This window comes from Xyrauchen texanus, chromosome 16 (assembly GCF_025860055.1).
Source record: "Xyrauchen texanus isolate HMW12.3.18 chromosome 16, RBS_HiC_50CHRs, whole genome shotgun sequence".
Classification (NCBI taxonomy): domain Eukaryota; kingdom Metazoa; phylum Chordata; class Actinopteri; order Cypriniformes; family Catostomidae; genus Xyrauchen; species Xyrauchen texanus.
Genome location: NC_068291.1, coordinates 42,076,396 through 42,092,064, shown reverse-complemented (window position 1 = coordinate 42,092,064; position 15,669 = coordinate 42,076,396). Strand labels below are relative to the sequence as shown.

Sequence of the window (15,669 nt, the reverse complement as noted above, 5' to 3'; positions counted from 1 at the left end):
CAGGTATAAGATTGTGAATCCCAACTTTAAACGTAAAGCTTCTATAATAGCAGCGGCGTCAACCATCCACCAAAATATTCTTATAAGAATTTCACCCATAAAAATGCCAACATGCATTTCCCCTTCTAGACAAGGAGAGGTCAAGTATTTAGAGATGGTAAAACATTTTAGTAATGTAAAAAATCACTTGAAATGTTTTCTTAGAAGGAAGAAGGAAGCCTATTAAAATAAAATGTAATTACTAGCAGCAAGCAGGACACTGTAAAGATTGACATGATTACATTCTTATGTTTTTGTCAAGTTACAGAAGACGGTTTATAAAATACACAGCTTAAAAGTATTTGCATAGGCTCTGCTGTCACAATGGTCAGATGTCATTTCAGCAGTTGGTTCAGGACGGGCATCATTTGTTCATCATCGACTTCAGTAGCATCGGCCATATTAGTTTATGTCAGTCAGCAATATCCTACTTTCCAGGGAATATAGCAACAGGTTTATGGAAATAAAGATACAGAATCAAAGCTATGCAAGCTTTTTTGAAATTATACACATACAGTAATACTAGAGTTACATTTACAGTATGCATTTGGCACTTTTCTCCAAAGTGAGTAATGCACTACATTCACAGTTTATATATATTTGACCTGTTTGTGTGGGGAATCAAACCCATCACAATGGCGTAGCTAAAGGCATGTTCTATACATACAGTAAATATTCATTTGTTTGATTTCTGTTGCTGTCTGTAAATGGATGAATCTCACACAACCTGTCAACCTGCCATGTTTGGGTCAAATATCACCGAAAAAATAAACAGCAAAATTGTAACTTGCTTAATTTTTAACATTGTGACATGATTTTTCATAACAATAAATCACATAATACAAGCAAATCTCATTCTAATAACTGTAAAGCAGAATAAATATGATGTTATATCAATTATAAAGTATTGATACACCATAAAAGTATTTGTGACTGTAATTTATGCTGATTTAAATAAAAAAAAAAAAAACATTGTATTACAGTATTTAACTGTGATTCACTAATATATATATATATATGTTATATAAATATATATATATAACGCTTGAAGAAGAAAGTCACGATTCAATGTTGCCTGGCCTGTGCTCCTCCTCCTCCTCCTCCTCCTCCTCCTCCTCCTCCTTCTTCTTCTTCTCCTCCTCCTCCTCCTTCTCCTCCTTCTCCTCCTCCTCCTCCTCCTCCTCCTCCTCCTTCTCCTTCTCCTTCTCCTTCTCCTCCTCCTCCTCCTCCTCCTCCTGCCTCCGCCTCCCCGCCTCCTCCTCCTCCTCCTCCTCCTGCCTTCTTCTTCTTCTTCTTCTTCTTCTTCTTCTTCTTCTGCCTCCGCCTCCGCCTCCGCCTCCGCCTCCGCCTCCGGGGTCAAACACATACAACAACTGACCATGAATGATCAAACAGCAGGGCTTAAATACACAAAGAATAATGACTAAATGAAACACAGGTGAGGACAATGTAGGACAGCTGGCAGAGATGAGAGCAGGGAATTATGGGAAGTGTAGTCCGGGAACAGATGACAGGGGAGAAACACAGGCCAGACAACAGTGAATCGTGACAATATATATATATATTTAAATCAATATATACTGTATATATTAATTATAATAATATATCATTATTTAAATGTGTAATAATGTTATACAGTAAAAATATTGTACAACAATAATTAGAATATAATATGAAACATGACTGAAAATGATGGTAATTGCTAAAAGTTAAACATCCAAACACGTTCGAATTTGGGTGAAGAAATGTGTTTAATTGTCACAAAAATAATGCTAGAAATGTGAATGTTCCTTTGTCCTAAATATATCTTCTTACTTTCTTTCATTAGGGGTGGACATGTTTTTGTGAGATTCACCCATATTTACAAGTCATTCTCGTGGCCCCCTACTGGCCCACTTGGTCTTGGTTCTCGGATCTCACGCTCCTCGTGACAGCACCTCCCTGGCAAATTCCCCTGAGGAAGGACCTTCTTTCCTCCACGTCTGGCCCTTGGACGGGATGCGGAAGATCTAAACGGTCTACCACCAGCCGTCGTAGACACGATCACTCAAGCCAGAGCTCCCTCTACCATGTTCCTTTGTGCAAAATATTATTTCTTACATTCTTTCATTAGGGGTGGACATGTTTTCGTGAGATTCACCCATATTTACATTCACATTAATTCATTCAGCAGACGCTGACAAAATGAGGAAGGATACAACACAAGCGATTAGTCTTAAAGGTGCTGTAAGCTATTTTTTTCATGGAAAGCTATGTGAAAAATATTTCTACTCCCTGAATGATTTGACTGAAATAAGTGTCCTGATATATCTCACCGGTCTCTGTGACAGAGCTAACAAAAATGTGTCTGTTGGCCGCGGTCAATGGCACTTTCTGTCTGTCAATCCCTCTGTGTGTTCTTATAATATTGTAATTTCAGTAAATTATTGAGGCTTAATGCAACTTTTATACTAATTCGCAGATTGATCACGGTACCCTGCCCGAACTACCCCTGTAAAAACACTCCTGGCACCGCCCCTGGCAAGGAGGGGTGTAAAATGCACTCTCTCTGGTCCTTGACATGCTGCACCATTCTGGATCATTTGCAGAGGCCTAACTGTGCATGCAGGAAGGCCGGCTAAAAGAGCATTGCAGTAGTCCAGTCTTGATATGACAAGAGACTGAACAAGGAGTTGTGTAGCATGATCTGAGATGAAGGGTGTTATATTCCTGATGTTGTAGAGTGCATATCTGCCCATTTATAATGTAATGATTTCAGTAGATATTTCCTATATACTATGTCCTCTATGTGCAAACTATTATGTTAGTGAATGTATACATGTTAAGCTCTAACGTGTAAATCTACTCCAGTTCAGAAACCGGCTCATGGATGAGAGTCATCAGTTTGTTCTTTAGTTCAGTAAATGTTGGTCGCTCCTCTGGGTTTGACATCCAGCACAGCAGCATAATGTCATAGAGTGCTTCAGGGCAACCGGACGGGCGCTCCATCCGCTGTCCTCGCTGAATGGCTCGAATGCACGTCATTTTGTCTTGACCTGAGTTTGGAAGGAACAACCGGAATTAGAGAGGTAAAATATAATCTTACACTCGGATTCATAATGTTGAGAGGTTTGAAGTGTGTTTACCAGGGTATGGGTCATCTCCATATGTGACGATTTCAGTTAAGAGGATCCCGAAAGACCAGACGTCACTCTTGCTTGTGAAGCCATTGTTCTCAAATATCTCAGGGGCCATCCATTTCACAGGGACCTTAACATCTGCAAGCGGAAGAAAATGACTGTACAGTGAAAACATTTTGATCTATTCTAAAGGCTAAACATTTTATATTTGGCATTAATTTAACTAATTTAATACTTGGCAAAGTTAAGCATTAAATAAATCAAATTTAAATCATTTGTCTTAATCCTTCTTTGCCAGGAATAATGCTTGATTAATTGGACTTCTTTATTATTTTATTTAACATTTTTCAATATTTATCGGGGTTTTATTTTGCAAATGGTTTATTCGTCCTGTTTAATGTATTTATTGGTGTTTTAATTCTCATTTATCTCTTGTTCTTATGGGGATGTGAGGGTTAATTTTATTTAAATTAATGGTATGGTCCAATTGGAAATGGCAGGAATACGCGGCAGCTCATTTTAGCGTTTCGCGGCCGACCCACCGTCCCGCTCGGTTCTCCCGATGGCCAGTCCGCCCCTGATCGGCCCCAAAGTGCGTTTTTTTTTATTCCAATATTTGTTTATTTATAGTTTACATGGAAACAAGGAATGATTAGGTGTGTCCAAATTTAAATTATGACTGGTATTGTACTTAATAAATATCATTGTATTTCTGTATTTATCCTAAACTGGTTTACATGACCTTGTGAAATATCTCACCTGATGAACTTGGTTGGTTGCCTGTGATACTGAGTTCAGCGAGCCCAAAATCGGCAATTTTGCAGGATTGCATGTCGGTGAGTAGAATGTTATCAGCTCTCAGATCTCGGTGAACTATTATATTTTCAAGGTAAATCATTCCTTCTGTAATCTAAGAAATTCAACAAAAGACAGAAGATATCCAAAATGAGATGACTTAAAGATCAGAAGGTTGCTGGTTCAATCCCCACAGCCACCACCATTGTGTCCTCCAGGTTGCTCCGGGGGGATTGTCCCTGTAATAAGTGCACTGTAAGTCGCTTTGGATAAAAGCGTCTGCCAAAAGCGTTTGCCAAATGCATAAATGTAAATGTAAATGTTTAGTGGAGTTATTACTCCAGTACTGCAGGTGAATATCTCCAAATGATCACAGGCAAAGTCCAGGTAACCTCAAACCATAAGATTCCTCTGTGCAGAAGAGCAGTGCTGAAACACAACTGACGTAAAATGTTCCTCCGCTACTTACTTGCAATTTTTGTTTTAACCACAGATGTCGATAGAGAGCCCAAAGTTCCATAGTGCAGCTTTTAAAGGGATAGTTCACCCAAAAATGAAAACGTCATCCCAGACTTTCTTTTTTCTGCTGAATACATATAAAGATCCAGAACTTCGAAGCTCCAAAAAGCACATCAAGGCAGCATAAAAGTAATCCATATGACTTCAGTAGTTAAATCTATGCCTTATAAATTTGTGGGTGAGAAACAGTTCAATATTTATGTCCTTTTTTACTATAAATATCAACTTTGACCAGCCCTCCTATGTACGTTATCAAGAGTTCATCTTCTGTCTTAGCTTCTGTAGCAATTTGCATTCTTTTTGCATATCGCCACCTAATGGGCTGTTGTGCAAATATGGTTTAACTATAATTTTTTCCCCTTTATCTTTTTTTCTTTCTACTCCATGCCCAGTAGGTGGCGATATGCACGAAGAATGTAAATCAGAAAAAATAGAAGAAGAAGAACTCGGCTCTCTCGTGAACGTGTATAGGAGGACTGGTTGAAAGTGGAGATTCATAGGAAAAAAGTACTTAAATATTAAACTGTTTCGCACCAACACCGATCATATCGCTTCTGAAGACATGGATTTAACCACTGTAGTCTTGTGGAATAATTTTATGCTGCCTTTAAGAGCTTTATGGAGCTTCAAAGTTGTGGCCATCATTCACTTAAATTGTACGGACCTACAGGACTGAGATATTCTTCTAAAAATCTTTGTATGTATTCTGCAGAAGAAAGAAAGGCATAATTGATTACCATTTATTAATACTTGATAAAAATCAAATCCTGTCCCGCAGTTTTTTCTCCAAAGAAAAATAGGGTAATATGTCACATTACAGAAGTAAAATGGATTGTGAACACCATTTTATATTGACTTTAAAGCCAACGTTGAGACTGAAGGTTTTTTAACTGCATCACCTTTAAGAAAATCAAGTTACCTGGACAGCAAAATCCATCATCAGTGAAAACTCTAGATCTTGTTTCTCTTTATGGCCTGGGAAAGATAAAAAAACAGCATTATTTTCTGTTACCCAAGCTGTTTATTAAAGTAAAGGTATCCATTATGTTTATAAGCTGGATGCATGTCTAGATTCATATTTTACAGGTGGTATTGCTTCACTTACTGATGAGAAATTTCTTTAAACTGCCATTTTTCATGAGCTCTGTGATTATCCAGATGGGTTTGTCAATGGTACAGACGGCTAAGAGCTTCAACAAACGCTCGTGTCGCAGTTCCTTCATGATTTCAATCTCTTTTTTGATGTTTGGACTGCTGACTACAAGTAAATTGGCCCAGAAAATATGGCAAAGGTAAAACCAAATGACAAGAGATAAATATTAAGATCTTTATATACATGTTACCATCTTGTTTGAGCTTAAACTGTAAGATATCAAGTGATCGTTCTCTATAACAGTGGCTCTCAACTGGTGGGTCACAAGCCGCAATGGTCTGTTCTAATAGGGTAGCATGGATCTATGGATATATTAATATACTGTATATTTTTGTTTACTTTTGTACGATAAACAATTTTAGGCCGACACTTGACATCCAATGTAAAATGTGTGTCCTGAAACAAAACCAGTAGAGAACCTCTGCTCTAAGGTGAATATATATATATATATATATATATATATATATATATATTGATTACCTTTAAACTCTTTGATGGCCACATCCGTTGTCTTGTTCCAGAGTCCGTGCCAAACTTCTGCAAACTCTCCACTGCCTAGTTTCTTGATTTTGGTTAGTAAACTTCTGTCTATCTCCCATTCTGAATTAAACGACAGTCCAGGGAGAGATGGCTTGTCCAGCTGGGGGGAAATTTGGCAGATTGGAATAATATGTATGGCGCACTGGAAAACTTCAAGTTCTTTTCCACCATTGGGCTGAATCGTTCTGAGCATGGTAAGTAATGGTTCCAGTAGCATTAACCCAACAAACACAGAACGTTCCCCTAATGTTAGTGCATGGTTCCTGTTGGTTTTTATTTCTTTTGGGAACCAATTTCGAATGTTCTAGAAACTTTCTCTTTAGGTTCTATTTTATAACCATGAACTAATCTTCCTAGAACATTATAGGGAGGTTTTTGTGACAACCATAAAATAACTTATACAGAACGATCTCTAAATATTATGTTTTATTTGTCGTTCACATTATTATATAACTGATAATTTTTCAGAAACATTGCAGAGAGGTTGATAGAAAACAATGACTGATATTAGTGCTGTAGGGGCTAAAAGCGCTTAAAAAAATGAGCTTTTTCTGGTCATAAAATGTATTTTTATTGAATATTAATGGATGAACATAATTTGAGTGAAAATAAATAATAATGGAAGGTTGTTTTGAATCAAATAAAAAAAAAGATACTTGGGGTAAAAGGCCAACAGACTTGGGGTAAAAGACCCACACGCTTGAGGTAAAAGACCCACACACTTGGGGTAAAAGACCCACACGCTTGAGGTAAAAGGCCCACACACTTGGGGTAAAAGGCCCACACACTTGGGGTAAAAGGCCCAAATGCTTGGGATAAAAGACTCACACGCTTGGGGTAAAAGGCCTTCACGCTTGGGGTAAAAGGCCCACACACTTGGGGTAAAAGACCCACACACTTGGGTTAAAAGACCCACACGCTTGGGGTAAAAGGCCCACACACTTGGGGTAAAAGACCCACACGCTTGGGGTAAAAGGCCCACACACTTGGGGTAAAAGACCCACACGCTTGGGGTAAAAGGCCCACACGCTTGAGGTAAAAGGCCCACACACTTGGGGTAAAAGGCCCACACGCTTGTGGTAAAAGTCCCACACGCTTGGGGTAAAAGACCCACACGCTTGGGGTTAAAGGCCAACAAACTTGGGGTAAAAGACCCACACACTTGGGGTAAAAGGCCAACACACTTGGGGTAAAAGGCCCACATGCTTGAGGTAAAAGGCCCACACGCTTGAGGTAAAAGGCCCACACGCTTGGGGTAAAAGGCCCACATGCTTGGTGTAAAAGACCCACATGCTTGAGGTAAAAGGCCCACACGCTTGAGGTAAAAGGGCCCACACGCTTGGGGTAAAAGACCCACACACTTGGAGTAGAAGGCCAACACATTTGGAATAAAAGGCCCACTCACTTGGGGTAAAAGGCCCACACACTTGCGGTAAAAGGCCCACACACTTGGAGTAAAAGGCCCACACACTTGGAGTAAAAGGCCCACTCACTTGGGGTAGAAGGCCCACACACTTGGGGTAAAATACCCACACACTTGGGGTAAAAGGCCCACACATTTGGGGTAAAAGGCCCACACACTTGGCATAAAAGGCCCACACACTTGGGGTAAAACGCCCACACACTTGGGGTAGAAGGCCCACACTCATGAGGTAGAAGGCCCACACATTTGGCATAAAAGGCCCACACACTTGGGGTAAAAGGCCCACACACTTGGGGTAAAAGGCCCACACACTTGAGGTAAAAGTCCCACACACTTGAGGTAAAAATCCCACACACTTGAGGTAAAAGGCCCACACACTTGAGGTAAAAGTCCCACACACTTGAGGTAAAAATCCCACACACTTGGGGTAAAAGTCCCACACACTTGGGGTAAAAGGCCCACACACTTGAGGTAAAAGTCCCACACACTTGAGGTAAAAGTCCAACACTTGACGTAAAAGTCCCACACACTTGGGGTAAAAGGCCAACACACTTGGGGTAAAAGGCCCACACACTTGGGGTAAAAGGCCCACACACATGGGTTAAAAGGCCCACACATATGGGGTAAAAGGCCCACACACTTGGGGTAAAAGGCCCACACACTTGGGGTAAAAGGCCCAAATGCTTGGGATAAAAGACTCACACGCTTGGGGTAAAAGGCCCACACGCTTGGGGTAAAAGGCCCACACACTTGGGGTAAAAGACCCACACGCTTGGGGTAAAAGGCCCACACGCTTGGGGTAAAAGACCCACACTCTTGGGGTAAAAGGCCCACACGCTTGAGGTAAAAGGCCCACACGCTTGAGGTAAAAGTCCCACACGCTTGGGGTAAAAGACCCACACGCTTGAGGTTAAAGGCCAACAAACTTGGGGTAAAAGACCCACACACTTGGGGTAAAAGGCCAACACACTTGGGGTAAAAGGCCCACATGCTTGAGGTAAAAGGCCCACACGCCTGAGGTAAAAGGCCCACACGCCTGAGGTAAAAGGCCCACACGCTTGGGGTAAAAAGCCCACATGCTTGGTGTAAAAGACCCACATGCTTGAGGTAAAAGGCCCATACGCTTGAGGTAAAAGGCCCACATGCTTGGGGTAAAAGACCCACACACTTGGAGTAAAAGGCCAACACATTTGGAATAAAAGGCCCACTCACTTGGGGTAAAAGGCCCACACACTTGCGGTAAAAGGCCCACACACTTGGAGTAAGAGGCCCACTCACTTGGGGTAGAAGGCCCACACATTTGCGGTAAAAGGCCCACACACTTGGAGTAAGAGGCCCACTCACTTGGGGTAGAAGGCCCACACACTTGGGGTAAAATACCCACACAATTGGGGTAAAAGGCCCACACATTTGGGGTAAAAGGCCCACACACTTGGCATAAAAGGCCCACACACTTGGGGTAAAACGCCCACACACTTGGGGTAGAAGGCCCACACTCATGAGGTAGAAGGCCCACACATTTGGCCTAAAAGGCCCACACACTTGGGGTAAAAGGCCCACACACTTGAGGTAAAAGTCCCACACACTTGAGGTAAAAATCCAACACTTGAGGTAAAAGTCCCACACACTTGGGGTAAAAGGCCAACACACTTGGGGTAAAAGGCCCACACACTTGGGGTAAAAGGCCCACACACATGGGTTAAAAGGCCCACACATATGGGGTAAAAGGCCCACACACTTGGGGTAAAAGGCCCACACACTTGAGGTAAAAGGCCCACACACTTGGAGTAAAAGGCCCACACACTTGGAGTAAAAGGCCCACTCACTTGGGGTAGAAGGCCCACACACTTGGGGTAAAATACTCACACACTTGGGGTAAAAGGCCCACACATTTGGGGTAAAAGGACAACACACTTGGCATAAAAGGCCCACACACTTGGGGTAAAACGCCCACACACTTGGGGTAGAAGGCCCACACTCATGAGGTAGAAGGCCCACACATTTGGCATAAAAGGCCCACACACTCGGGGTAAAAGGCCCACACACTTGAGGTAAAAGTCCCACACACTTGAGGTAAAAGTCCAACACTTGAGGTAAAAGTCCCACACACATGGGGTAAAAGTCCCACACACTTGGGGTAAAAGGCCCACACACTTGAGGTAAAAGTCCCACACACTTGAGGTAAAAGTCCAACACTTGAGGTAAAAGTCCCACACACTTGGGGTAAAAGGCCAACACACTTGGGGTAAAAGGCCCACACACATGGGTTAAAAGGCCCACACATATGGGGTAAAAGGCCCACACACTTGGGGTAAAAGGCCCACACACTTGGGGTAAAAGGCCCACACACTTGAGGTAAAAGTCCCACACACTTGAGGTAAAAGTCCAACACTTGAGGTAAAAGTCCCACACACTTGGGGTAAAAGGCCAACACACTTGGGGTAAAAGGCCCACACACATGGGTTAAAAGGCCCACACATGGGGTAAAAGGCCCACACACTTGGGGTAAAAGGCCCACACACTTGAGGTAAAAGTCCCACACACATGGGGTAAAAGGCCCACACACTTGGGGTAATAGGCCCACACACTTGAGGTAAAAGTCCCACACACATGGGGTAAAAGGCCAACACACTTGGGGTAAAAGGCCCACACACATGGGTTAAAAGGCCCACACATATGGGGTAAAAGGCCCACACACTTGGGGTAAAAGGCCCACACACTTGAGGTAAAAGTCCCACACACATGGGGTAAAAGGCCCACACACTTGGGGTAAAAGGCCCACACACTTGAGGTAAACGTCCCACACACATGGGGTAAAAGGCCCACACACTTGAGGTGGCCTTTATAGTGATATTGTGCAGAAACAGGGGCAATAGTTATAGTGCAAAATTTGTCAACTAATGCAAATAATTTTGAGACAGAAAGATGCTTTTTTTTGAGAAACAAATTAAGATACTGCCTACATAAAATAACTACTTCAGAAAAGGGTGCACACATTTTAAACACATCTGGCATTTCAACATAACATAAATTATTACGCACCTTCACACATGGACGATTAAGCTTTGCACATAGTCCAGCCTCGTGTTCAGAATAAAATTGTACCAACTCAGATAAAGTCTTGAAGGTCGTATGGTGAACAAGAAAAAACTGCTTGTCGAATTCTGTCTGCTTAATCTTGTAATGTCTCGCATGAGGGCCATTTCTCACTTTAAAAGAAACAATATTCATTTAAATCCCAGAGGCTACAGAAAAAGATGCTTGAGACGCTGATATTGCTGTGCGAGTCACATGTACCTGATAGGTAATAGTGGTTATTTTCTTCACACTTCCAAATGAGGAATGCACCCTCGTTGTTCTCAGTTCTCAGCAGATATCTCTTGGCTTCAATACGGGTTTTAACATTCTCAAAATACCATCTGAAAATCAATTGTTTGCTGTACAGTTATTGTATACACTTGTAATACAACATAAAACACAATGTTCATGCCAGTGCTGAATAATGTCCACTATATGACAAAAGCAAACAATTTAATGGTCAAATCTCAAATAACAATTGCTGTACTTGTCAAGTCATTTGACACTTCCTTTAAAAGCAGCTTTACAGAAAATGATGCTTCAATAGAAAATTAAACTGGAATATCTATAATGTCATAATTGTGTAGTTTGATTAAATATGATTGTAAATTGTGTATAAAAATAAATAATTAAATAATAATTGTATTTATAACCACAGTGAGTAAGCTGAAGGCGACTGTGGAAAGGAAAAGTGTTAAGCGCTTACATAATAAAAATAATTTTAATTACTGTAATAATGCGGTAATACAAATTATTTTCATTAAAATCAGTATAAATTCAACAGTACATAATGTTCATTCCAGTGTATATTTCATATATCAAAAAAGTCAACAATTGAATTGGTGAACATCAAATATCTAAGTCATATTTCACACCACAATAAAAAAGGGAACAATATATATTTTGTATAAAGAAATCATTTTTAGGTCCATTAAAGACATTCACAATTATTTTCATCACAATTAACCACATTTCCTTTCCAGATTTTCATTCATTTAAATTGAAATAAATCAAATATTGGTTACTCGAATGATGTAGTAATGAAAATAATCGGTATAAATCGCACCAATAGTACCATGATATATTCTGAAATAACTTAAATATATCATTATTTTTGAACACATTGTCTTTTGTGTTTAATTGGGATAAAAATTATGTCACAATGGGAAAAAAATCTTAGTGGTCCTAAAAGAGCATATTTCTTTTATTTTTTCTACTGAGTTTGGTGTGAAATATGACCTGTAACACTCACACACAAAATAAATAAATAAATAAATAAATAATCCATCTGCTTCTGAATTTTCTGTAAAAATATTTTGGGCTCAATCGACAGCATTTGTGGCATAATGTTTATTACAACAAAAATTGATTTCAACTTCATGTCAAAAGTCCCTCCTTTTCCTTAAATCGAGGTTCCAGTGAGGAACTTACAATGGAAGTCAATGGGGGCAATCCGTAAACATTCAAATACTCACTTTTTTCATTAATATGCATGTTGACATGATTTTGCTTCACTTTAACGTCATTGCTTTCTACCTTTTCTGTGTAAAGTTATATGCAATTTTACAACTTCGTTGCCATGACGTCATAACACCGTAAACATTAAAACAACTGTAAAAAATTATGATTTAAACAACATTACAGATCAAATAATACAAACATTTTAACAGAAGAATTACTGTCATTTTATAACATTTTAAGCTACGAGTTGAATTTTCTTTTTGTGGTAATCAACATTATTCCACAAGTGCTGTCGATTGTGTTATACTTGTATTGAACCCGGAATATTCCTTTTAGTTTAATTGCTGCCTTAAAGTTTTAAGTAAAATCAATGTGGCTTTACAGATCATTTCAACAGTCCAACTATTAAGAATAAATGTTAATTATAATGATTGAAATTATTTAAAGAGCTGCACTGATTTTACTTAAAGGAGCACTCAGAAATGTTTTCCTTTTAAAATAGTTGAACTCCTAAAGACTTGAATTGTAATTTTGAAATATATATAGGAAATCATGACCACACATTACAATGAAGACTCCAGTCATATCAGGAACCTTTTATTCTACATGGAGAGGGTCCACACATGGGGGCGGCCATGTTAGAATCACATGACCAGCTGAATACGTAACTGTCAGGCGCAGTTGGTCTATATGGGCAGGTAGGGCAGAGCCCCGCCTAAATATTCATACACTTGAAAACGTAGATCCATACTATAAACTGCCAATAATGTAATTTGTTTGCCCATAAATGCATTCAAAAGCAGGCCTGGTATAAGTTTTTATCCTATTTTTAAGTCGTGTTTGATATAGATATACAAGCATGTGGAAAGCCTGCTGCCCTCCCGAACTCCACAGCGCCCCTCAGTTTCTCCAATGGAAATCTGTGGTCAAATGCGGTACTGCACACATTGCAGTGACTGTATGTTAGTATTTAATTAGGTGTGTAAATAGCATCTAAACCTATTTGCACTTAAAAATGAATTTAGTTGCTCTTTATACTTAGTGCAAATAGCCTTTGCCTTAAACTTATATTTTAACCCTTTTGCGACCTTCTGGACATTTTTGGCTTTTTAATTTCTGTTTTTTTTTTCGATTATTTTGGCTGTTAATGCCAACGGCATACATTTTGCCAAAGGTGTGTATTTTTTCGGTAATTTTGGTAGTTCAACCTCAGTTCCTATAATACATCTATAATACATTATGTACACAAAATACTTACACTCAGGACCGTCAGGACAAAAATGTCCCAGTTGAAACCCATTAAAATGGCAATATTTGATCCCAGTGCCAACAAAGCATAAAATCATGTATTATATATTAAGGAGCCCTGGCTTCAAAATGGTTAATATTTTCCACCAGATGGTGCCATTTTTCTCATGTTTAGCTTATGGAGCAAATACAAGCTTTTTTCCTATTTTCTGTTTACTGTATTATAGATCACTGCAGGCCAATTGAATAAATTATGCAGCTAAAATTGTGTGGTTGTGTTGGAATGGATGTCAGAGTGTGTTTATGTGTGTGTGTTTTGAGAATTTTTTTTATGTGTGTGTAAATGACAACAGTGGCATTATATAAACAAACTGGCATTTAAAGGGTTAACATCCTGAAAAGTAATGGATATTTGGTAGTTATGATCAGGATTGATGTGAGGCTAAAAAATCAGTCATTGAAAGTGGAAAATAATATTAATATTTAATATTTGTATAGGTGAGTGTATGTCTGTCTATGTGTGGCCCTGCGATGGACTGGCGACCTGTCCAGGGTGTCCCCCGCCTTTCGCCCAATGTTAGCTGGGATAGGCTCCAGCCCCCTGCGACCCTGTACACAGGATAAGCGGTTGACGATGGATGGATGGATGAATATTTGTATAGCAGTTTTTTGATACAGACATTTCTGTCCTCTAAGGTCCTGAGTGTGAGGTTTTAATCTGACACTGCACAAAAAATAATAATGCATCAAAATCAATGTTGTTGCTAATCACTGACATATCTCAGACTGTGATAATCCTCCAAGGACTTCAGAGGAACTTTTGTTTATGGATGCACAAGGGTTAATTTAAAGTAGATGGAAATTTAGTACAGTGTGCAATGAGTGAAATTCACCCCAATTGCTTCTATAACATTTCTCAAGAACAACAGTCAATAACAGTAACAGTATCGTAGTAGATCTTGTGAAACTGGTATGGCAGCATAGTTTCATTTAGATTGAGCATTCAAAACACTAGGGAGCTTGCTCCTTTACACTATGTACTGACATGATATTTTTGCAATAAAAATAAACACAAGAACTTACGACTCAGCCTCTATGCTATCCTGAGGTTTGACGAAGTCTTTAGGCACAAAACCCTGTTCTTCAGCAAAGGTTTGGGACCTTTCACCTTTTGCTGGGTGTCTCCTGACATATAACCAGTACTCAGTCTCTACTAGTACCTCCAGAATATCTCCTTTCTTCAGATTAAGGTCCTGTTCCGTGCGGGAGAGATAGTCGTGGATTGACTTGCAGACCCTGTTGCGGTTTAGCGATGGCTTTGGTGGACAACACGGACAGCAACGTTTACAACTGCACACAGAGTTCCCCATGTTTGGCATTCAGATCTGCTCATTGTGTGTTTACAAAAGTAGACTGATGGAATAATGGCACAGCCAGCTCTCTACACTGCCAACTCACGCTGCCAGACTGGTTCCCATGAGATACTGTCAGTAGGTTGAGGAAGTCTTTGGTGAATATATGATGAGAATTCCCCTGATGTCATACATCTGTGTTTATTTCAACAAAAACAAAAGTTCTATTAGCGTGCATAGCTTTTCATTTTACTGCAATAAAAAGACTTTGCAGCACCCACAATGAAAATGAGTAGTTACACATACACAGAATTGAGTATTTAAAAGCCAAGTGAAACTATGGTAAATGGTTTGCACTTATATGGTGCTTTTTTAACCTTATCGGTATTGAAAGCACTTTACACTGTGTCCCAATCACACACACACACTCATACACTCATACACCAATGGCAGCAGATCTGCCATGCAACGCGCTAGCCTGTCATTGGGAGCAACTTGGGGTTCAGTGTCTTCCCCAAGAACACTTCAGCATGTGGAGTCATGTGGGCCAGGAATCGAACCACCAACCCAGGGACTAGTGGACAACCCGCTCTACCACCTGAGCCACAGCCACCCCTTAAATCTGAAGCATTTTGTTTTAAAAGTATAACCTCAAAAATCAAATTTCCATTATTACATGTCATTATTTTCTTACTCTCATGTCGTTCCAAACCTGTATGCTGGGCCGTCATGTTTGGAACACAAAAATAGTCTTTTCCTTACAAAGACAGTTCATAGTTATGCAGAACGGACTACAAAACAGAGCCGTGAGATGCAGAAAAGGACAGTGACAACCCCCCCCACACACACACCCCGCTCAACATTTGGGCCAGTTGCTATGTAAAATCCCAGACTGATTTCTCTTCCCAGTCCAGCCCTGGTTACCAGTTATGATCATATATT

General features: G+C 40.0%; 1 protein-coding gene across 1 annotated transcript; it reads right to left on the bottom strand.

Moving 5' to 3' along the window:
- Positions 1 to 1,383: 1,383 nt before the first annotated feature.
- On the bottom strand, positions 1,384 to 14,846 carry LOC127657401 (tyrosine-protein kinase SRK3-like). Its single transcript, XM_052146165.1, has 9 exons — positions 14,459 to 14,846; positions 10,886 to 11,007; positions 10,631 to 10,797; positions 6,106 to 6,265; positions 5,578 to 5,730; positions 5,392 to 5,447; positions 3,918 to 4,068; positions 3,165 to 3,296; positions 1,384 to 3,074 (listed from the first exon to the last, which is right to left on the bottom strand). Exons 1-9 carry the CDS (start codon positions 14,752 to 14,754, stop codon positions 2,881 to 2,883), a joined length of 1,431 nt encoding a protein of 476 aa, XP_052002125.1. The 5' UTR covers positions 14,755 to 14,846; the 3' UTR covers positions 1,384 to 2,880.
- Between the last annotated feature and the right edge of the window lie 823 nt (positions 14,847 to 15,669).

Bases quoted from the DNA above. Each gene is read 5' to 3' on its own strand.
- LOC127657401 (XM_052146165.1), bottom strand. From the start codon at position 14,754: ATGCCAAACATGGGGAACTCTGTGTGCAGTTGTAAACGTTGCTGTCCG. The intron at 11,008-14,458 runs GTAAGTTCTTGT...ATTGATTTTCAG, and splicing joins GATAGCATAGAGGCTGAGTC to ATGGTATTTTGAGAATGTTA. The intron at 3,297-3,917 runs GTGAGATATTTC...TTCCGCTTGCAG, and splicing joins CAACCAACCAAGTTCATCAG to ATGTTAAGGTCCCTGTGAAA.